The sequence below is a fragment of the Pogonomyrmex barbatus genome, unplaced genomic scaffold, assembly GCF_055798465.1.
Source record: "Pogonomyrmex barbatus isolate J1 unplaced genomic scaffold, ASM5579846v1 scaffold5, whole genome shotgun sequence".
Lineage (NCBI taxonomy): Eukaryota > Metazoa > Arthropoda > Insecta > Hymenoptera > Formicidae > Pogonomyrmex > Pogonomyrmex barbatus.
The window spans coordinates 8,989,882-9,013,444 of record NW_028297149.1 but is presented as its reverse complement, the minus strand read 5'-3'; the positions used below and the strand labels follow the sequence as shown (position 1 = coordinate 9,013,444).

Genomic DNA, 23,563 nt, shown 5'->3' with positions numbered 1-23,563 from the left:
GCGCGAGATATTCGAATGGGAATCGTGAGAAGAGAGAGATGATGAACGTCGCGGCGGCGAACGGAATAGATCTGTATTCGAGAAAACGAGTCGAATCGCGCACGGTACAGAGTACCGGTATTCATAGATGGAATCGGAGCCCGCGCGTCGGGGATGCGATCCCGAATATCCATGGATATCCGCTCCTGTCTGCGAACGGAGTACCCTCGAGATTGGAGGCGCCGGCGACGGCGGCGACGGTAGCGGCGGACTTTCAGACGCGAGTGCCATCGTCCGCGTTTCCCGCGCGACCGCTTCGAGAGCCGCGCGCCGCGACGGCCACCAGAACGCGTCGCCCCGTGTCGTCGTCGTCGTCGTCGTCGTCGTCACCAACCGGTGTCGCCGGCTTAGCTCAGAAACGTTCATCGACGCGGCGTACGGGCGTCGGCCTAACCTCGCCCCGCGCCGACGCTTCTCGCATATGTCAGTGTGACGACGAGCTGCCAGATCACCGACAACGAAGTATGACCGTCTGGGAGAGGCTGCGTAATCCGTGCGGCTGGCGCGCGGGCGCTAAGCAGATCTCAGTCGATGCGATGCTACCGTTGCTCGTGGTGCCGATCCTGGCGGTGATCGCCGCCCAGACCGTCCTCTGTACGGTCGTTGTATTCCTGGTCACGCCGGTCCTCGTATACTACCTACACCACAACTTTCTCAGGTTTCTGCTGCGTACCAAGTTTTTCCTCATGTGGACGATCACCAGTGTGCTGATGATGATGCTGGTGTTCGAGATGAGCGTCGTGCCGCTATTGGAGATCCTGCCTGAGGAGAATTTCTTGTTTATGATGTGCGTAGTCGGCGGCATGTGCTGTGGCTACAGAGCCAAGGTGAATGCGGATGATGCGGTACAGGATAGCATCATCGGCTTGCAGAGTCTGGAACTGGGTGAGGGCAGCGGTGAGCTCTGCGCTACCTGCAGGAGAAGAGCACCACCCAGGGCTCATCACTGCCGCTTGTGTCAGACTTGTATTCTTAACAGGGAATATCATTGTAAATGGTACTTTGAATGCTGTTTTTTTTTTTTTATTATATCTGAATTAAATCAATTATATTGTTGAGTCTTTAACATGTACTATTTTGGATTTTTCTTTTAGGCTGGATTGTTGCATAGGTTCTAACAATCTAAGATGGTATTTGGGTTGCTTATTCTTTTCCGCAATCGCTTTTATCTATGGTTCCAACTTGACTATGACTAGCGTTTGCCATCCTTTCATACTCATCGGAACTGTACTCTTACCAGATAACTGTAGCGATGTGTATCATCAACTGGAGTACGTATTTATATACACACTGAAAATTATTGAAACATGCTGAATGCGGCTCTTGAAATTATTCCATGACGAGATGAAAAATCGGTATATCACATGCATAAGCAGGAAGTGCAAAGGGTGTCATTGATACCAAGATTTTATAAAATAAACTGGAAAGATACAGGGAATCTATAAAGTTTAATAATCGCAAGATAATGATAATTGTCAGGTCTACGAGATGCAGAGGATGTCATAAATAATATTGTAATATCTGTCTTATTTGCTTTTCTATATATATAAAAGTTCAAGATAACATGTCGCTCAACTTCTGAATGCACAAATTGATCGATGTATGCTATAATAATGTGTATATTGTTTCAGCCTCGCTCTCTGCTTCGTCTCTGCTTTGTACAGTCTTCTCGTGGGTCTAGTGCTCTTTTGTTATCTCGTATACCACCTATGGTTGCTCTCCCTCGGCACGACGTCAAACGAGCGACGATTAGATACCAGAAGTCAATACGATCATGGAATATTAAAAAATGTGTCTCGACTGTTCTGCTGCAAAACCTAAAGATATTATTTGTAAACTAGGTTACTGAATTTACTTCACACGGTGTATGTATGTACATGCTGTACAAAGGATATAACGAAATCAAATTTGGACAAACTAGAAAATGGTAAGGCCAAAATAATTGTCGTAATGCTAAGTCATGCGTCGATAATAATAGCAACTCCACGCGAAATAATTCATACAATCATTAATATCAGATCGTGCATTATCTTTATCTACTTAATGTATCCTAATATAAGGTAAACGTTCCAAAAGTTGAATATGACTTAGTATACAATGAACAGTGTAATAAATATTTATAATTATTAAACTTTCTATATTGACTATTATTTAACTTTCTATATTCTAAATTACAAAATATATTAATATTTAAAATTTGCATTTTTTAATATTTATTGAAAAAAAACAAAGATTAGAAGAAAAAAAAGATTTATAAGGAGAAAAAATTATTTTTATAATAGCTGTCTACTTATATTTATTCTCTCAACGGTTTCTTAATAATCTAGTTAAGACATGCCATTTACTACTTAAGAGTATATTTTCTATATAAATTGTGCTTTTATAAAAAATAAAAGTTATTTTGATTCATAAAAGTATCTATTGAAGTAAACTTTTTATTTTATTAAATAAATTTATTTAAATATAATAAATTTAGTGTTTATTTACTGGCATTCAAAAATTCAATTTTGCTCAATTATTGATCACTTGTTTATTTATCGGTACATCTTCACTACCATTTATCAGTATCAATAGAATAGGTACCAGTAGAATTAAAGAGGAAAGAACTTAAAGTTTTTTGTTTTGATTGTAATATTTTTATATTTTAAATAATTTGGTAATAAACTTTACGATTAATAAACATTTATGTCCTAATAATGAATGAAATAACACAACTTCATATTATTTCATGTGTCAAAATTGTATGTTAGCATTCGTTTCATTTTTCGTTTCTTATTATAATTAGATAAATTAGAAAAATAATGCCGAAAAAAAAGAAAGAGGATCATTTCTATAGTTATAATTTTATAATATTCAAACACTGGGACTTTTACATTGGTTAACATTTTATTATATTTTTGCATGATAAATTAATAAGAATAATTGTATAAATTTTTTTTAACAGTAAAAATATAAAATAAATTAAAATTTTTAAGAAAATTTTTTGTTTTTATCTAATGAAAATATTAATATATAAATAAATTTGTAGCTTTAATCGTTTCATCATTTACTGGGACATTTACCTTATATGATTCGTAACTTATAAAAAAATGTAATAGATGCATTACACGCGCGTAATGTTATATTTATGAAATCGTCTTCGACAGCGACATATCATGAGGCATCGAGATCTATTACATTCATCATCTTTGATGTATCATGCATACCATTTGTACATTTATTATAACTGTGATAAAATCGCCACGAGTAATATAGTAAATTATATTAATAAACTATACATGAAAACGAATAAACGTACACAGACATATACATACACATATACTCTAAAGTAAGTAAAAAAGTATTTAAATACGTGTAAATGTAATGTAATAGTAATTTACATATAATTCTGCGTAAAAAGATGTTACTCTATCTTACATGTATTTAAGAATAAGACTACTCTTTACCTCATTCAGATGCGAGGCCAACACGATTGTCGTACAATATTAAAATTACGTTATTTCTAAATTCGTTACGCTAGTCTTCTAATATTACACCTCTTTGCCTGGGGTCAAAGTCTGGAATTATTTCTTGCACGATCTCCCGCCATTTATTTCTTACTCGCTTGCTCTCCATGATAATCGGTACCATTTCTGGATATTTTTTCCACATATTGAAATACTTAATTTTCAACTTTTCTTCATAGTGTGCTAAAGCTAAACGTTCATTCTTCAATCGTTCTGTTTTATATTCCATAGCTCTTATCAGCCACAATTTAAACCATTTGGTCTGTAATTTCATGTCGTAGAAATCTCTAGCCACTTGATCTTTCCTTTTCTCCTCCATCGCCGCATCCCTCCATTTTTGTAACGCGTACCGCAATAAATTTCTGTTGTACAACGATGTAGCTAATTCAGATTTAATTTTATTCTGACGTTCAGTTTCCATCATCCATTTCACGAACACTTTTTGCAGTAAGCATCGCTCGTAATGGTCCTGGGCTTTCTTCATATCATTTTTCCTTTCTTCAACGAGCGCGATGAAAGGTTCCATTATATAACGTCGCAACAAATATTTGCGATAAAATGCTTCCGCCATAGCATTTAGCTCCTTACATCTTTCTACTTCTCGCGCTCGTTGCTGCTCCCGTTCCTCGCGCATTCTTTTCGCTTCGCGCAAGGTCTGAGGACGAAAGAAATCTTAGATTAAACGAGGGTATACTTCTAAATGTAGCGTGTAAGTATCAGGTAGGTACCTTATGAGGTACTTTATTATGTTATAGAGTAAAGTACAAAATAAGCGAGATATTGTATCAATATGTAAACTAGAGTATTACAGTGTTTAACATTTGCTGGAAACGTCCCTCGCAAGAGATAATTTTGTTAGCAAGGTGAAAGCTGTAAGAAACTTAAGAGTATACCGTACACCCAATACGATATTAATATACTTTGACCTCTCATATTATCTGACCTCTTGTTGCAATCTCTTCCTCTCTTGCTCCTCCGCTCTCCTAGCGGCCTCTTCTTTTCTCCTCTCATCTTCCAGTTTCTTTCGACGCGCTTCTTCGCGTAGTTTTACTCTGTTTCTCCTCGCTTCCGCCCGCGCCTCCATCCTTCCAAGAAATTTAGGAGGACTCGGTACTCGTGGTACTGGCGCCATCAAGGATTTGTCTCTATTAATTAAAGAACGTATAGAGCCAAGATCCCTACTGAATTACGTTCGCATAAAATTCGCATCGATTTAATTTACTGTAAGATAAAAGCTTAGACTCCGAACATCTCCTCTTTAAGGTACTTTCTACTTCGCAAGCCGACGTAAAAAGACACGTAAAGCGAGCAACATAATCAACGGTCTACTTTAATTTCGGTTCGCAAGAACACAGAGTCTTCTGCTTTGCGTCATCGTCGTTCGACGTTATAAAAGAGCTTAAAACACACTTGCATGTTATGCAAATAGATACACTTGTTTAATATAAACGTCATCATATAACATAAAGATAAATCTGTATATTTTACGTCGAATATAAGATTGATTCGAGATGTAGGTACATATTTACTCTAATGATTAAAAAAAAACTTGAGATTTTTAGTACCAAGATTAAGGATCGTATTCAAGAATCAAGAATTTATTAATTTCGTTTTCTTTCTGAGATAAAAAACTCACAATTGAATTAGTTCCTGATGAAATTCTTGATAAAATAAAACATACTCAAAAGGACTACCTGTAGCCTGCTTGTCTCATTAGTTGGATCAAGGTCCTTCTAGTCTGCTGACCGCAATGAGTTAGAATTTCTTTGGCCGCATTCACCGTTTCCTCGCTGGATCTCGTAATTTCCTCCTGCACTTGCTTTAATTTTAGTTCCTCGATGATCTTGCTCTGCTCGGCCAATTTCATTCTCTGCTTACGAATGATCTCCTTTTGGGCGTTCAATCGACATTGTGCTGGCGACTCGATGATGAACGGTTTGGAAGGGGTGGTTTTCTTCTTCACTTCGGTGTCTCTCGTATTTAAGGAAAAAGCCTTTGATTCTGCTCGTTGACTTGACTGTAACTTCTTTTGCGTCTCGGTGATATTTTCGACAAGCACTTCGATTTTTCGCACGTCGGAATTTTCCGCCGCCTGTTCTCGCTGAGCTTTCATCTTCTTTACGTGCATCTTCCATAAATGAATATATGATTTCAGCTTTCTTCGTAACGAAATGTTCTGGATGTTGGTCCAGATCTCGTTCAAACGGCGTTTATTCCGCGCATTCTCCCGAAGAGCTTCGAAACACGATCTCAAAATATGTAATCGTTGCTCTTCCGATTCGCAATTTGGTTTATCTTTGATAGTCACTTTAATGTTACCGAAAGATGCTACATCGATCTCGCTTGTCGAACATCGCTTGATATCTTTCGATTCGGCAGAAGAGATCGCTTCTTTGATTTTCTTGCGAGTGATTGTGAGTGGTTTTTGTTCAATTATTTTGTTCCTTTTCTTATTAATAACAATTCGCTGTAAATTTTTAGTCTTGTTAATACTTGATTAACATCTCAATATTAATTTAAATATTTAAAAATTTATGATATATTCGCAGACACATTGAAGATAATGATTCATCTTTATACAATTTGTAGCCGAGCTTCACCTTGACTCTGCTGGATGTTTTCCAAAAATTTTCGTCATCCGATCTAGCTATATTCTTTCTGCTGCATAGTCCACAAAATTTAGGATGAGACTTTTCTAAGTCTTGTTCAAATTTGCGTAATTCTTTTTCTATAAAAGCTTGTTCTCTTTTCAATTGTAGTTTCTTTGTTTCTTCCTGTATTAATGATCTGTGAATATATTAATGAACTTTGCTTTTACATAATATCTTTATAATAATATAATAATATATAATAATAATAATTTTATGGGTGAATATTGGTAAATAATAAAATTATATGATTCATACTTACATAATTGTATTAATTTACTATAAAAAAAAAGCGATAAAATAATTTGCTCGTGATAATTTATGAGGTGATACTTATATAAAAAAAAACATATAAATAAAATTATATTTATAAATTACATTTATAAAGAAAATTTATAGGAATGTACCTTTTAGCTTTCGCTAGGACAGAAGACTTTGCTGAAGAACTGGCTATATCTTCACGAAATATCCTGTGCCTTGTATCCATAATCAGATTCGGATCCAGAAAAGTTTTTCGCTCATCCTCCAGCATCTGACGTTTCTCGGACGGCTGAAGAATCGTTATCCTCATCATCTCGTCCATCAACCTTCTTGCTTCGTCGAACTGCACCATATTTATCAGACCTGAAACGATTGTCAATAATTGTTCAGTTCGTATCGCAGATTATGCTTGCCTCTTGTTTATGCGTGTTTGTTTCTGTTGTTAGGGAAAGTTTCAGCCCCTCCGAGCTTCAGTTGAATGAGGGTCGCAACCCCCATTCATGAGGTTGAAGACAAGAATGGAAGCGGTAATCGAGAGAGAACTATACGCAAATTTTACGCTATTATTCTCCTTCAATAAATAAACACCTTGAATTTTTTAAATTAGTTTTTTTCTATTAATAATAACATTTGAGCTATTATTATATAAAATCTGACTTTGAATTTTTTAAGATAAAAATGTTATATTTGTTAAAGAAAACTAATTTTGTAAAGAGTAGCTTTATGATAACTCTAATATTATGTTTTAATTATCGTAAGTTGCATAAATCTTGTTATATCCTTTAGTTTTGTAAACAGGAAAGAATATATTTTTCTTATTTTATTTCGAAGGTCGTAATAAGACAATTCTTACGAATAAGGAATTTTACTTAGAATAGATATTAATCTATGTAACATAAATTTGTGTAATCGTAAAATAATCACGAGCTAATCGATAAACTGGCAAGGTCAAAATTCAAAATTTTCCCGCCGTTCTGACGTTAATCAATCGCGATGCGAGATCGGCATTGTCGACTGTTGACGGGGCCAGTGCGGCTGCAGCAGCAGGTGCATTACGGAGTGAGAGGTGCATCGACTTCGAAGCCTATATGTCGAGGCTGGCGAGTCTTCTCGTGAGTTCAAAATAACGGAGACTCTCCCAACGAACACCTGTTCCTGCCTCTCGCGCGATGTCGTCTGCTGCCCTCGTCGTTCTCGGAGCATCGAGGATCGCGCGTCACGGTTAGAGCGATCTAGTGTCATTCTCGCGTTCTGCCAATCTCTCCCACATATTATCTCTCTGTCGCGTGTACGTCTGCACGCTCGGATGTGACTATAACGTAGGCACAGGCGACAAAACGGCTCGGCCCTCGGCTGGTGCGATACGTCAGTGTAAGATGGATCCAAGGGGCCCTCCTGAGGGGGCCCCTGCCGAGTCCTTCGAGATATCCAGCATCGACAGAGGGGCTGATACCTCAGTGAATTGGCCTACGGATCACCCTTTCGCCTCATCCCTGTGCGAACAATCGAAGAAGCTGAACAATAGACTTCTATTCTTGACCGTGAGTAATTCTCATCAATGAACAATGACATAGTTGACAGTATCTTCATCTTCTTGATCTTGATTCGATTTCTCTGTTGCCAGGTGGAATATGTGGAGGATCAGTCCCGTCTATTTCCCACATATGAGCAGATCTCCTTTTCCCCAAGGGCAGCCTCCCCTCTGTCCGATTTTGAACATCGAGTTAGCCCATTGGATCCAAATATGAGCTCTGCTGCTAGATACTCTCCTACACCGGTCCAACTACCTTCCTCTCCGTTCCATAACTCTGTTGTTGTACTTCAAGGTCCATCCTCCCCTTTGATGTCTCAGCCAGAGTCAAATATACGAACGAGCATCAATTACGTGACTCAGTTGGCTCATCCAATTGACCCTCAGACTGTATCTCAAACGGATGCTACCACAGATTTTGTTGGCAATGGAAATGAAGATGGATTAGTTTCCAGTGTCAGCAGCGAATTGATTTTAATGCAAGGTATGAAACGCAATTTGTGAAACGAAAATATGTTTGAATAGTTAAGTGATGCTTGTGTTATTTTTTTAACATTATATAATATTCATAGAAACTCCACCTGAGCTGGAACCTTCGACAACTCCGTTGATGCTAGCAGGAATACCAGGCACAGACTTTACTCTGACTAGAGATTTCTTGGTGATGCAGGATGATCAAATAAATGTCATCAACTCGTTTAAAAATCAGAATATGGAGATGGAAGACAATCCAATCACTTTACCATCCATTACAGAAGATGCAAACAAAGAGAACAACAATCTTGTTATGTTAGAATGTGATAAAGAAATTCAACAAATTACTAAAGAACCATTGTCCACTGAGAAGAAGAAAACAATTGAAAAGAAAGATGTAAGGAGATCCAAACGACTTATAACAGATAAAAAAGATTTCTGTAAGTATACTATTATTTATTTTGAACATACGTTGATAAAAATTTTGTTACTTTATGTTTATAATTTTTTATACATTAATTTGTCTTTTTTACAGGGTGCGACGATGAGTATGACAGTAATTGCACCAAAGACGACACTTCTAATTTGACCGATGTATGCGCAATTGCAGATCAACCTGTACCATCACGAGCTGTAGCAACACTGCCAGGATCATATCTTTTATTAAACAAATTATCTACTTCGCATGCTGCAGCAAACAGTATGACTTATGGAATTTTCGCGAAACGAAATATTCGGAAACGTACACAATTTGGGCCCATTGAAGGTGTTCTGTGCACTTACGATGGTTCACCTTTCGAAAATGCTTTGCCGTTGCTTTACGAAACTGAGAATGGAGAGTTTTTGAAAGTAGATGTTTCCAATGAAAGTAAGTAGTCGTTTATAGTTTTTGTTTTTGCAAGACTTTGAATTTAAATTCCTGTTGTATCTTCAGACACTTCAAACTGGATGCGTTTTGTGCGACCCGCACTGACGTATAAGGAGCAAAATTTGATCATTTGTCAGCAGAAAGATGGAATAGTATTTCTGACCAATAGAAATATCTCGCCAAAGGAAGAATTAAAGGCAGGTCCTAGTCCAGACTATGCAAATCGCAGAAATTTGCCAATACTTAAACCAGACGTAAAAGATGAAAAAGGTATAAGAGTTATAATACAAATATATTATATTATATTATATTATATTATATTATATTATATTATAATATATTATATTATTATATATAATAATATATATGCTAATCTAATTTCTTGGTTTATTTTGCAGACACAAATCAAATTCCCACATGGCCACGTTTAGATGGTAATTCTTATAATCGACGCGTAAAGATGTTTCGCGATAGAAATATGAAAGAAAAGGAGAACTCGCGGCAGAACAAGTGCGACACAGAATGGAAATGTTCCGTATGCAATATGATTTTCAGGAAGCCATCTCTACTTAACTTGCACACAGGCGTTCATTTTTCTAATAATATCAAAGTTGAGAATCAAATATCCACATGTCCGCAGTGTGGATTAGAATTCCAGAAACAAAGCGAATTGGTCAATCATGTGTCTCAACATGGACGATTGGCATTACCTAAAGCAAAGAGATTAACTTCTCTAGGTACATACAAGTGTTCAATGTGTTACAAACGTTTTGCTACGAAAATACGGTTACAACAGCACTGTTTGGCGCATGGTGCTGAGGACCAAAAACCACTGCCATGCAGTATCTGCTTGAAACGATTTATGAATAATTCCGCGTTATCCGGCCATCTGAAAACGCATAAAGGTAACTCTATAAGGAATCAATTGATAAAAGTTATATTGAGTTATTGATAAAAAAAGTTGTATTGAGTTATAATACTAACGATTCCGATTTGTAGAAAACAAACAAGTCTTCGAATGCCCGATGTGCAGACAACTATTTCGCCAAGGTACAATGTTGAAGGATCACGTTGAGACACATAGAAATCAAGATGGTATATTCAGTTGCCCTCACTGCCAGCGAACATTCATCAAGTATTCAGTCATTCGCAAACACATCCGAGGTCATCATTGCGAAAGAAAACATAAATGTCAGCATTGTGCAAAACGTTTTCCAACCGTCGACAAACTGCGAATGCATCTGTTGAAGCATTCCGATCATAGGTATAACTTTTAATTCAATTTCGTATCAATTATATTAATAAAATTTATGAAAATTTAATTAACTTTTATACAGAGAATTTCATTGCGCAAATTGCGGTAAACGATTTAAAAGGAAGGATAAACTGAAGGAACATATGACTAAGATGCACGATTCCCAAACAGTTAATGGAGAACAAATGACTCAAAACAACCAGACGAAGAAATTTGTGCCAAAGGTACGTCAAAATAAAAATATGATTGTATGTTATACATTACACAATTATTTCGTCGATAGGTGAATCCAAACGATTACAACCGCTTTATTTACAAATGCCATCAATGTCTGGTGGGTTTCAAGCGAAGGGGAATGTTAGTGAACCATTTGGCGAAGCGGCATCCTGATGTCGCTCCTGAATCTGTGCCAGAATTGAACTTGCCTATCCTGCGACAGACCAGAGACTACTATTGTCAATATTGTGACAAGGTATCGTCATATCGAAATAAATTTACATTTCAGAATAGAAATAGAAAGTTATCATATTTCTTCACGTATCGTACCTTTTAAGGTTTACAAAAGCAGCAGCAAGCGTAAAGCACATATCATGAAGAATCATCCCGGCGCGGCCTTGCCACCTAGCAACCGTCAAAAGGAGTCCGAATTCTCGGGACTGCCCAATCCAAGTTTCAGTCAAACAGTGGGTAGTATCACAACTAGTCCTCAAGGTTGTCAGTGGTGCCATAAACAGTATGCCAGCAAGGTAAGTTTTATCCTAAATGAGATTCGAGTTATATTCATTGACAGAAAATATATATTCTATTCAAGGCAAAACTCTTGCAACATCAACGCAAGAAACACGCGCATCTGATGGAACCGGCGGATCAAATACCGCGATCGCGAAATCGACCACCGCAAAATCAAAATCAACCACCCGCACTGAACGATAATAACTTTGTGATATCCGATTATATACAAGGATGCGATGGGGATTTCTTGAAGCAGAAAATAATCAAAATAACGAATGACGTTGATTTGATAGGCAACGGAGGTCTGGAAATGATCGGTCAACAGTTTGTGCGTATGCGCGACATACGTTGAGGAAAAGCGCGACATCCTCGACACGGAGGATGAGCGTCGTCAATTTATCGAGATATGAATCTCGCGATCTTTGTACGCAGCTAAGATAGGTTGCGTTTTTTTGCTGCCGTTACCAAATCGAGGCGACGTCGCCTGGACGAAGCGACGTAGCGTATCGCCCGAGAATATTTGGGAATATGCGGCTTTGTCAGCGTCAGTGCGAAACACTGAGCGCTGTTTTGTTGGTTGTACACGTTGGTCGAACGACAACGACGATGGTTACCGATGATAACTAGTGACTTCGACAAATTTGTTGGAAATGGAGCACGCAGTTTTAAGAAAACTTTGTTCGAGTCTCGAAACGTAAAAGAGAAACGCCTAAAAACGTTAACTGAAAACCAGCGAGACTCGAATCTACTTGCGACGGAGAACATTGTAGTCCCGTACAATTGTTGAGATCTTTTCTTGACGTATTAAGAATACCGTAAAGAGAAAAAGAAAAAAAAGGTAGAGCAAGTCGTGATACTATCGGCACGTCCTTTGCGCTAGACCTGGTAGTTTTACTTTTAAAATCTATACCAAGCTTGAAATCTGATATCATTCGAGTGTGAAGTAGATGGACGAAATTTAAGCAACAAGTTTAAAGCGATGTTTAAAGAAAAATCCGACTTAAATCTGGCGATGAACGAGTTTGCTGCATCTTAGATCAGCGCGACTTTTTCTGTACGATGGTAATTGAACGTGTAATGTTAAAGATCATTATCACAACGTATTTGACTTCACTTAACGACGAGCGATTGTCCGTAGATTACGTGAAAGCTTACGATCTTTGCAAGAAATCGTCCATTTCACTTTTGCTCTTTCTCTATCTCTCTAATTCCAATCTAAATGCTTGCGTCCACGTTCTCATTTTAGAATAATGTACAAGTAACATGCGCCCTTAGATCTTCAACGGAACATACTGTTTTCACGTAATCGTTTCGTAATCGCTGGTCTCATCCACATATGAATCTAGTCATCACAGCCGAGAGTTCATTCGAATCGTCGGCTCGAGATGTCCGGTTTAAATTGACGCACGGTACCGTAGTTACGTAGTAAGGAGGACTTTGCCCTCACGAATTTTACGAACAGCAGGAGTAACGTACGTGTATTTTAAGCTGTGTATTCCTGGCCGCGCGTCACTCGCACATAAACGCGCGTACACCAAGAGTCTCCGCAAAGATTGTGTCCAAGATTGTGTATTCCGCAAACGTTTGAATTCGGATAATTGTGTCCTCTCGTAATCCGGTCGGTGTATGTCGTAAGTAAAATCCGCACGAACGATTTTCACACTCGGAAAAACTTATCGACGAAACGACGACAACGTTGAATTTATTTTACACGCGGTATATACACGGCATACATTATCGCAATTATGAAGGCAGAAGATTGTATGTTTGTCGATGTCGTTGAGTACATGGAGGACTGTACTGTGTAAACATGACTTAAATAAAGTTATTCGATGAGCGATATGACCAGCATGATATTATTTATTATGTTTAACAGAAATTGCAATATAATGCAAACCGGATATAAAGGAATTGTGAGAGCAAAGTTTAAAAGAATATCACATGATTAATTTCTATATTAATAGTTTTTAGGCATCGGCACACGATATCAACAAATTTAAAAATTGGCCCGCGAGGCGCCGACCTGACATCGTGAAAAAAATATGCTCGATACAAGTATACTATTATATTTTCATATACATATATATATATATATATATATATATATTTGTAGCCTTTTGCTTTGCCATTATTTTTCTATCTATTTATCGTACTTTTGCTTTCAAATTTTTCGCTAGCAATTGCAAGCGGGCCAACCGCTCCGGGCTTCAACACCTGATGATTCGGCGTGGCAACGAGTGATCCTCCACCCCTTCTCTTCTGCGCGGCGTCATACAGCTGCTTCTGCATCACAGCCAGCGAGACTTTATTCGCGGACAAGAAATCTTTCATGGAGATCAGCTCGCCCGACATCCTGCGTGGCATTTCTGAATTATCTTCCGCTCTAATTGAGTCTCTAGCGACGAGCCTCGTTGGTCTCCTCTTTGAGTAGTATGCGGTCGACACGGAGGACTGCCTCCTCGGTAAATACGGCGCTGCTAGATTCCGATTGCCGTATTGCAGCTTGTGTATCACGTAATTTAGACCTTGCTTTATCACGATCGACGTGACATTCAGTAAAGAATATATGCAGCAGCATCCCACCACGAGGAAGACGAAATTTGCGAATCTATACCTGCGTTATGATCAAGAAAAATAAAACTACATTTATTTATGTCTTCAAAGCTTTAATACGAAAACTTATTGACACTTTTGTATTTTTGTTAAAGAAAATTTATCAAAGGGTCTATCATTTAAAATTTTCAGTTTGGTATATTTTACAGAACTTTAGTGTGGAGTAGATATATTGTACAAATTTGTTCTTATTGATGTAAACACAATCTTTGTGATCTTACCAATGTACATAAGGATAATTCGGCTTTTGCGTGCTGACGAAATCGCCGAAACCAATAGTAGTGAAACTAGTGAAAGCGAAGTACAAAGCGTCGAAGTAATTCCAATCCTCCAACAGCGTGTAAAGCCCTGCGGCACAACAGGCAATGATGCAGGATGTGATGGATAAATAAAACATGACCCAGTATACACTCGGTTTCCACTGATCTAGATCCACATGATCGTCGTCGTCGTCGAGGATATCTGGCAGAGATGATTTTTGAGTGCTCGACGTTTTGGAAATTCGCCGGGATGTCAACGTAGTCTTGCGTAGACGTCTTCTCAGCCGATGTATGTGCCAGCTACGCAAGATCCACGCCAGGAGAGTAATGATTCTCTCCAGAAAGAGATTGAAGAACAAGATACCACCTAAATCATTATTTGGAATCAAATAGCTAAATAATTAGTAATTGTTAAATTTAATAATTATTATAATTATTTGTTGTTGACTTTTTAAACATGTTCTATGTAAAGTATCTTTTTGTTGTTAGGTATAATAGTTTTTAATTGTTACCGGAACAACCGAAGAAACCATAAAGAACGACAGCTGCTTTCCCGGCCGTTGTCTGCGGCGCGGTGCTCCCGTATCCTGCAAAATAACTTCAGTATCACGCTTCTTTCATTTCAGAAACATATTACACAACGATGTGTGTGCATATAGAGATCGACGACCAAAGGACATTCAGCCGCGTGGATAAATGCGAGACTAGGTCGCGAGATATTAGCATTCCGGAATTCACCAGAGCATTCTCGAGCACTCTCGTGCATACGTCGGCCGACGACCCTTACACCCCCTTTACTTAACATCATTACGACGTAAGTTTTGCGGAGGAATGCGATCGCCTCGACAAGACTTTTCTCTATCGTGTAGAAATATTTGTACGCCACGAAGATATCGTTACTCGCGTAAGAAGTAAAAAGGAGAGTAGGAAAGAATTAAATCCTTTGAAATACGGAATTTTATATTTTCTTTATGATTTTTATGAATAGAGAGATTTTTTTTTTTTAAAGTTTTTTCCTCTCATAATAACTGAAGGCTGTACGTTAATAATGATAATGATGATTATGACGGAAAAAAAAAACTTGACTTTCCCAGATATTAAGATCTCGAGTGCGGATTAAAATCGAGCGGGGTCGTCTTCCTGAAAGTTGATTCTTTCCCCGGGGATTGGAAACCGAAAGAGTGCCAGGTACAGAATATGCGACATAAATCCCACTGACCCCGATACTCCCGGTCACGTCGTGGATACGGATGACTAGTAACCGGTATTCTCAGTACAGTATTGCGTTACGTTTCTTACCGATAGTAGAAACTATGGTGCCGACAAAGTGAAAGCTACCGGGAAAGTCCCAGCGGCGTCTCTTGTTAATGACACCGGTAGCGGAAGCGTTGCCGTAGGCATACAAGAGCTCGTGCAGCCTCTGCAAGGCCAGGGGGCTACCTCGCAGGTGGTGTCTTCGAAATGCGTGATATACCTGCCAGAATTCCGTGGCCTGCGCGTCCCAAATAATATCAATTAATAAATACAACGAACTGCCTGATTTACAAAAACTTCTAAATCTTTAATGCACTCGTCCAATAAAAATATATTCACACATCGACCACGCTATAAAAATACACACACGATTCATCGATTCGTCAGGCGAATGAATTAATAAATATGAGACTCTCATTGTTTAATTCTTGATTTACTTCGCACGATGATCACAATCTTAATGTTTTAATTTTGAATAAGGGATGCGTTTTCTTGAAATATAATTGCTTCTTACGGGAAATTGTAAGAGGGAGGTAAAAGTGATTTTTTTTTTTTTTTACGAGGGTACACGTCCAGATACTCTTCCTGTACCTGCCGTATTTCGAGATCACTCTCTAGTCTCTGGAAGAGGGCCGCGCCTGCGAGCATGTACGCTGTCAGGACAACGGCAAGGAGGATGATCCTAGCGTTGTCCTCCGCGAGGCCTCCGCACAAGCACATCACCGGCGACTCTCATCTTTCCGACAGCCGGTGGCTGCTGCATGCAATCCCCCACCGCGCTTTTCATCCGGAGCGGCGCAAGCTCGGCGGTCGAGAAGAATTCGCGAAGAAATACAAGGACGCGGGAGAAGCAATTTAACGAACGCCTCCTCTTTGTTACCTATATGCACGGATAGATCAAAATGACTGATTAGAAAATATTACCAATCAATTTGATATTTCCTGCTAATCGAAATATTAATTTTGTCATGTCTCAATCTCCATTGATGAATTAGCAAAGATTTTAATTTTCGAATGCTTTTAAATTTACGCGAGAGGTATATTGAACGAGGAGATAAAATTGATCGGAGCTAGATTGGAAAATATCCTAATTGCTTCGCATTGACGCGACAGTATGCTGGACGACAGGCAGCCGAGATGTATGTGGGGCAATCCAACGCCGGTATCATTGAGAGCAAATCCTTTGATGAGATAAAAATAGAAATACATTCGCTTGCGTATTCAATGCGTGAACTCCACCAAGGGGATGTCTTTTCGTAAAAAGCTCTAAGTAAATGCGGCGGATAATTAACTGGCGAAAAAGGTGGATGTAAAATTGCATGGATCCTACGCGTTGCGGAGCTCTTCAATTCTGCCAATTAAAAGATCACACAGGTGAATCGGATATCTTGGAAATGTCGTAAGTTAAATTTTGGAAATTTTATTACGCTTGAAATGCCAGGAAAAATATGAATTCAACGTTGTTCGTCTGTAAACAAATTTATATTATTTTCCAGATTTATAAAAATAAAAATATTTGACGTTTGACGGACAAGAGAAAGGAATAGGATAAGACTAACAAAGAATAAATCGTGGACATTTGTAAAAATACTTTGTTATAATAGACAATCTGTGAAAGTTACATTTACATAAATAGGTATTATCGATACTCTCATATCGACATTATTTTACAATTATATAAAAATCTACATAAAATATTGTTCACATTATCCGCTATAATACTATCTTTACGTCATGAACGTATGTTAGAACTTATTATCTTATGTTAACAGTATTTAAAAATTGACAAATAGTTTGTTTTTCTGGCACGTTAATGCCTCGCTTGCGGACCTTCCTCCAATTTCCGCCAGACGACCTGGAAAGACGATTAATCTTAAGTATCATAAAGAATGTCATATCGCTTATCTCACGCGGAAGATTTTTTTCAAATTCAAATTTACAAATTCCATAAGAATTACGGAATATTGTTTCAGAAAAATCTCTATTCTGAGACTATATTTTAAACATATTTTTTTAAAATAAAATCTGCATCGTAAGGAATTAATCGAGGAATGACAATAGCGTTCACTTACATTACACATTTCTCTAACCAACGCCTTCTCACCGTCGTGACCTTCTTCTCTTTCCAATTGTTCTCTGACCTCGAGAACTTGAAGAGCGCGCACTACGGCTTCTGGTCGGCTTCCTAGATGAGTATTGTCATTCGGGCTCGCGGGGCTGTCCCAAACTTCGCCCGATGGTAGGTGCTCCCAACCTTGCGCACGAGCTTGAAGAACACTTTTATCTTCTTCTAATTGCTTCACCCGTTGCTCCAAGTTTCTCACGTACTGCATCGTTTGGTCTGCAAAAAATTCATAATCGAATTATCTTTGAAGATTATCAAAACCGATCATAGCTGCTTATTTCGAATTATGCTTATTTCGAATTATTTTACTTAATGACCGTGAGCGTTTTAAATTTGCATAGCGTATATTAATTATGCGTCATATTAGTATTACATAAACACAAACAGGCAATGTTTCTCTAGAAATGTTTTCATTTTCTACAAATTATTATGCATATTTCCTTGTACGTAAAAAAAAAAAAGATTTCCGCTTATTAACTTAACACGAGAGAGAGAGAAAGAGGTCTGCATTTTTTACTAGATTTTACCGTTAAATGTGGAAGTGTGCCTTGGCCTCGGCGGCGCAGTCTCCTCGGCATTCGTGCTCGAACTCGATCCATCGCCGTCGTCCCTTTGACCACCGCCGCGTTCCTCATCGAGATACAGACACAGCTCCTTGAGCTCCAGATTATCCTTAATCAACTCTTGCTGTTTATTATCCAGTTGACGTAACTTATTCTGATAGGCTGAGACTTCTTGTCGCATAACGCTCACTGTGTATCGGCCGAATCTCTGCCACTCTCTCGCCAGCTTGCGACCCTTTTGTCGGTCGTCATCCAAAAAGCAGCACAGATCGCGCAGTTCCTGGTTATCGTCGTTTAGCCTTTGGTTGGCCTCCTTCAGCAACCGCAGCTCATTCAACTGGAAAGTAGATAGTTTTGTTAAATCGCGCTCGCCTACATCGCTTACATTTCTTAAAGTCATGGCTCTTCTAAAGCTCGATGAGAAAATTTTATATTTACATGATGCAAGTGAATAGACTGTACATAAATACTTATATAGATCTATATATATCAGAGATATCTATGTAGATTCAGGCGGAAACTATTGATAATATTTCGACTATTTTATTGATCAATTACTAAATTAAATCATAAAAATTCATAAACAATTATAAATAACTATTCAAATATATTGTATGTTTCTTTGTTATCTACGTATTCTATTTCATATATTTTTTTACAAATATATATATTTTTTATAATACCGATCTCCTCTATTCAATCGAATATCCTTTTCATCCGGATATTATTAATTTGTGTGCCTGTGAGAGAAATAACGGAGTCAATGATCTCCTAGATGACGTATTCGCGCTGTGGTACACGCCGATTGCCGAAAAAAGTCTTTCACGTATTCATCATGCGTGTACGAATGACGCGTGACCAATTCGAATCACGTACTTTTGGTAAAGTTAGCATTTGCTGGCCGAAGAAAACCAAATTGTTCTCGTATTCATTTGCGGTTTATGCATATGCGTGACTGCTTTAAATTATGACCATCGGTTCATCTGTGTATGACCTACAAGAGTCTCTCAAAAACTTCCGTGGTAAAGATTTCAAGAGCAGCAGGCTACAGCCTACATCTTGAAAATATCACGAAATATTATTATATCCTAATGTGTTATTAATATAACAAAAAAGAAAAAAACATAAAAAAACGTTGTTTCACTTGCAAAATATTTATAAACTTAACGACTGGAAATTGAAATCGATTTATTTTCAGGCAAAACCGTTATGCAAAAATAGAAATATGAACGAAGATAACATATAATAAATAATTATTTAGGTTGCATTCCATATTTATATTTCGAGTAGAATTATTTCAACAAATTGTTTTTTTTTTTATTTTACGATTTATAAAGAGTGACGTTAATAATTACATTTCAACATTTTCCTAGTTCTTTCACGTTTACATTGATCTAATTTTATTAGTTAGAATTACGTTACATATAATTACAAATGTAAATCTCTCAGATTACTCCTGAGTTATTTGAATTCCAAGTCTAGTAAACATTATTAACTACGACCGATGTTTATTTTTCAATGAAATCATTAGATACTTATCATTAGATACTAATCATTAGAACTTTAATCTCAGTTTAATTTATTTTTTATTTTTTTTTTTCAATTAGAAATGAGTATAAATCATAAAATTAAATCATAGTTAAATTTTCAGAATTTTCAAGTATTAGAGAATTCGTTAAGGAAAGACTTACCAAGTTTTGTATCTGGCGATTCTGCTCGGCGGCGAGCCTAGCGATGTCACTCTCGGTCTTCCGCACAAACTTGAGCATCTCCACGGGACCAAGTCGCAAGAATTCGTCGTCGCTGATTCTCTGTCTGACTGGCGCACTCTGGCCGTTGTTTACTGCCGGGTACTGGCTGCTGGGTGGCAAGTATGCGCCTTGGCCGAGCTTGGGCTGTTGAAGGTAGGTCGACGGCTGCGACTGCTGTTGGCTCTTGGACGCCGCCGCCGACGCGGCAGCGATCAGCGGATTAGCCGGCTGGGGATGATGATGACGATGCTCTATCCTCGGCGAGTACTTGCTTTGCGCATCCTTCGGTAACTGCTGTTGCTGCGATTGTTGCTGCGATTGCGTCGACTGTTGCGACTGATGTTGCTGTTGTTGTTGTTGCTGTTGATGATGATGATGATGATGTTGCGATGACGGTGGTGCCGGCAGCAACGTGCGCGGCTGCGTGCTCTGATGATGGTTCAAGGCCGCGCCCGGACCTTGATTATTGCCGGCCTGAGCCGCGCTCGGCGTCGACGTAGTTCCGCTGGCGAAGTGAAGATGATTCTTCAGAATACCGCTGGTGGGCTGTGGTGGAGGCTGATAGCGCGGCGGTAGGTGCTCCACTGACTTGATCACGTGCGAAGGATGATGCTGCGGCGGCTGCTGCTGCTGCTGCTGCTGCTGCTGATAGTGCTGCGGCTGCGGCTGCTGCTGCGGTTGGGACTTACTCTTATTGGACATCGCGGCTAATTTAGCTCCAGGCTGCGCCGTGTCCCATTTCAGAAAGTCCGCCGCGGCCTCCTCGCGCCGGTTTGACCCGCCGAAATCTGGGTCAGCGCGCGATCTCTCACGAGTAGCAACGGCGGCGGCAGCGGGCCCGGTTCGCACGACCGGCCCCGCGCGATACATACGTCGTTCCCTCCACCGACACCCGGGCCTCGCCTTATCGCCGTAGGGGGCCTCACTCGCACGCTACTCTTTGGACGACCGATTTCCGCACTCTCCTTCTTCTTCTTCTTCTTCTGCTTCCTCGTTTTTTTTCGCCTTTTCTTCACCTTCTCCTCGCACTCGTCTTCTTTCGCGCGCTTCTCGTTCCGAGTGCACCTGCCTCGCGAGCGGCGCCTTTCTGTTATGTGCTGCGACGCGACCGAAGATTCCACGGAAGAATCTCGTCCAGCTTGAATCACTCGCTATGATTCATCTAGGATTCATTTTATCAACATTAATTAAATAATCTCAGCTTTCTATCCGCGATTACAAATCATGAGGGGGCCAAGAAGAGATAGAATAGCGATCATTTTCCAGGTGATGGTTTTATTCGGTAATCAACCAGCGATAAGAAATTGAATATTAATTATCTTTTACGAAATTATCATTAGGATTAGGCCATCGCTGTCGACATTCTTCCTCTTCAAAGAATTGTACCAGTTACAACGAGTCTTTCACCATTCACAATGCACTTTGAAAGAACATCATATAAAAAAATCACAATGCACCTTGTCATTTCAAAATTAAAATTGAAACCACTAAAGTAAGAGACTAAAGATAAGAATTATTATTTATCTTGTATAGAGTATGTTCACTATTCGTCGAGTGTTCGGATATGTTCAGCGAGTGCATTCACTTTGGAATGCTGTTCACTTTCGTGACTACCACCGTACCGCGATGCACGGCTCGACTTGTGCACGCGTCAGCGTCGCTCGCTCTCGTAACAATCATACAATCGTGGCCTTCGCGTTCAACTTAAACCGCACGCTGCTCACAATCGACATACCAGTCCCCGCGTACCACTAATCCCAGCAGTGCCACGAGTAACACCGATTCCCCTCTATCGGCACAGTCACGCGTCTCCCCGTCTCTCTATACGCGGTTTGAGCGCCCTTCACACGTCTCCCCGTCTCTTTCTTTCGCTCTCCTCGATACGTTACAGGCTCCAGCGAGAAAAAAATCATTTCGTCCCTCGTCGAACATCCTACTCCTCTCTCCGCTTGCACCAATTCTCAGTCTGTCAGCAGCGCGTCGTTCTCCACCTTGGCTTCAGACACTGTCAATGTCAACAAAACATGAAAATATATATATATATATATCAATTCCTCTTTATCAACATTTCACGTGCCTCACCTTCTGCCTTGCAGAAAGAACAAACACAGATCTCTCCGGAGACGTGGGTGCCTCACCGGTGGGGATCGGAGATTCCACTTTAAACCCACGTAGTTGTCATCATTTTATCAGGCGGTGCCGAGTCGACGAAGGGAAGCCTGCTACGTGTCTTCGAACCGTCATCGTCGTCGCCGTCGTCCCACCTGGTTTCCGCCCCGTGTCCCACCCGCGCGTCCAGGCCCGCGGCCTCGCGGAAGACGCGCATTCCGCGCTGAACTACGACGCGTTGCCCGAGCGCCCGAGCTCCAGGTCCCCGTGCTCGCGAGACGATCGCCGCGGCCGCACTCCGCTCGCGCTCCACTGGCAATGCCCTGACTCGCTCGCTCGACGGCCGCCGCGCGCCGGGTCCCTGTTTTTCTCGCCGGCGGGCCGCATTTCACGGGATGCCCAGTGCCGTGCTTACCCGTGCGGGCCCGCGCGGACGCGCGCGTCCCCGATGTCCGTCCTGGAGCTCCCCGTTTCTACTCGGAGCTCCCCGTACGCCCCACGACGTCTCTTCGTCTAAAACCGTCTAGCACTATTTTACCGTGTTGAGACTTCCTTCTCTATTTACCTCTGGACCACGTTTAAACTTTTCACTCGAAATTATGAGATTTTTTTTTTCTTTTTCTTTTAATGTGTCTATCTTCGCATTATTTCATTGTTATTTCGCAACTCGTACTTTCTTAATTCATTCGTATCTTCTGATTATTCTCGATTAAATTCTGTAACGATAAACTCGCTTTCAATCGATCTCTTTTCGCTGCGACGTCGATCAGTAATAATTTTACTCCGGAATCCGAGAATTGCGACTTGAAGTATGTCATTAAATCTCGTTCGTCGCGAGTCTATCGGCGCGTAAATTCGCGTCGTGGATCCGACGTTCCGTCGAATTTCAGCGCCCACGCGGGCCTCAACGTGCACGAGCGTTCGAAATCACGTACTAACAACATGGCGACCGCACGGCGAACTTGAAGTGATTGCGGACGACGCCGGGCCTCAACGCGGGAACGCGCCGCGATCTCCCGATTGGCTCGCGGAAGGAGAGGGTTAAAACGTGAACTCGGAAATCGTGGGAGGACCCGAGATTCATACGTAGGATCCCATGATTTATTCGGGACTCGATGGGACTAATGATAGGTACTTCATGTTGCAATTCAGAAATACAAATTTAGAATACTTAAAAAAAATAGAAATAATTTCCTTTTGATTTATTTTCTTTCTAAAATACGCATTTTGAAAAGAGAATTAAAAGAGATGAAAAAATTAAAAAAGATATATATAAATACATCTCGAAAGCTATCGTCGATCACACTCTCACTTTTGAAAATCGGAGAATGGAATTTTTAAATTGTAACAGAAATGCTTTTATTATTTTTTTTTTTGAAGGTTGTTATCGGCAGATCAAAATCTGGATCTTTCCGATATCTTCGATCTCGGCATTCACGGAGAGATTCCCTCAGCAATTAGTTGTATTGTAGAATTTCCCATGAAACTTTCCGGCTGATTTTTTAACGGGAAACGTTGATTAAGCCCAACACGGGAACGTTAGCATCTTTACGATCATGAAGTAGATGCGCAGC

The 23,563-nt window shown here is 39.7% G+C and overlaps 5 protein-coding genes across 7 annotated transcripts; 2 read left to right on the top strand and 3 right to left on the bottom strand.

The window, feature by feature from the left end:
- Window positions 1-38: 38 nt before the first annotated feature.
- Window positions 39-3,546, top strand: GABPI (zinc finger DHHC-type palmitoyltransferase GABPI). The gene is made up of 3 exons (XM_011639168.3): window positions 39-1,036; window positions 1,134-1,310; window positions 1,671-3,546. The coding sequence occupies exons 1-3, from the start codon at window positions 39-41 to the stop codon at window positions 1,858-1,860; spliced, it is 1,365 nt and encodes a 454-aa protein (XP_011637470.2). The 3' UTR covers window positions 1,861-3,546.
- LOC105427449 (uncharacterized) lies at window positions 3,057-10,971 on the bottom strand. Its single transcript, XM_011639165.2, has 6 exons — window positions 10,847-10,971; window positions 6,601-6,817; window positions 6,146-6,332; window positions 5,240-6,012; window positions 4,489-4,690; window positions 3,057-4,200 (listed from the first exon to the last, which is right to left on the bottom strand). The coding sequence occupies exons 2-6, from the start codon at window positions 6,804-6,806 to the stop codon at window positions 3,556-3,558; spliced, it is 2,013 nt and encodes a 670-aa protein (XP_011637467.2). The 5' UTR covers window positions 6,807-6,817; window positions 10,847-10,971; the 3' UTR covers window positions 3,057-3,555.
- LOC105427447 (PR domain zinc finger protein 10) lies at window positions 7,248-13,156 on the top strand. Its single transcript, XM_011639161.3, has 11 exons — window positions 7,248-7,995; window positions 8,079-8,469; window positions 8,558-8,899; window positions 8,995-9,327; window positions 9,394-9,597; window positions 9,726-10,232; window positions 10,327-10,591; window positions 10,665-10,806; window positions 10,866-11,054; window positions 11,137-11,328; window positions 11,394-13,156. Exons 1-11 carry the CDS (start codon window positions 7,831-7,833, stop codon window positions 11,664-11,666), a joined length of 3,003 nt encoding a protein of 1,000 aa, XP_011637463.2. The 5' UTR covers window positions 7,248-7,830; the 3' UTR covers window positions 11,667-13,156.
- On the bottom strand, window positions 11,204-16,201 carry LOC105427448 (potassium channel subfamily K member 13-like). 2 transcript variants are annotated; one of them, XM_011639163.3, is made up of 6 exons: window positions 16,033-16,201; window positions 15,487-15,679; window positions 14,700-14,774; window positions 14,149-14,554; window positions 13,468-13,928; window positions 11,204-11,340 (listed from the first exon to the last, which is right to left on the bottom strand). In XM_011639163.3, the coding sequence occupies exons 1-6, from the start codon at window positions 16,159-16,161 to the stop codon at window positions 11,336-11,338; spliced, it is 1,269 nt and encodes a 422-aa protein (XP_011637465.2). In that variant the 5' UTR covers window positions 16,162-16,201; the 3' UTR covers window positions 11,204-11,335. The 2 variants fall into 2 exon arrangements, with proteins under 2 accessions (XP_011637465.2, XP_088937722.1); XM_089081596.1 differs by lacking the exon at window positions 11,204-11,340 and having other exon boundaries at window positions 13,159-13,928.
- An 818-nt stretch (window positions 16,202-17,019) lies between these two features.
- On the bottom strand, window positions 17,020-22,971 carry Ccdc85 (coiled-coil domain-containing protein 85). 2 transcript variants are annotated; one of them, XM_089081585.1, is made up of 6 exons: window positions 21,963-22,971; window positions 21,616-21,885; window positions 19,821-21,042; window positions 18,094-18,466; window positions 17,514-17,782; window positions 17,020-17,296 (listed from the first exon to the last, which is right to left on the bottom strand). In XM_089081585.1, exons 3-6 carry the CDS (start codon window positions 20,748-20,750, stop codon window positions 17,252-17,254), a joined length of 1,617 nt encoding a protein of 538 aa, XP_088937711.1. In that variant the 5' UTR covers window positions 20,751-21,042; window positions 21,616-21,885; window positions 21,963-22,971; the 3' UTR covers window positions 17,020-17,251. The 2 variants fall into 2 exon arrangements, with proteins under 2 accessions (XP_088937711.1, XP_088937710.1); XM_089081584.1 differs by having other exon boundaries at window positions 19,821-21,885.
- Window positions 22,972-23,563: the final 592 nt, after the last annotated feature.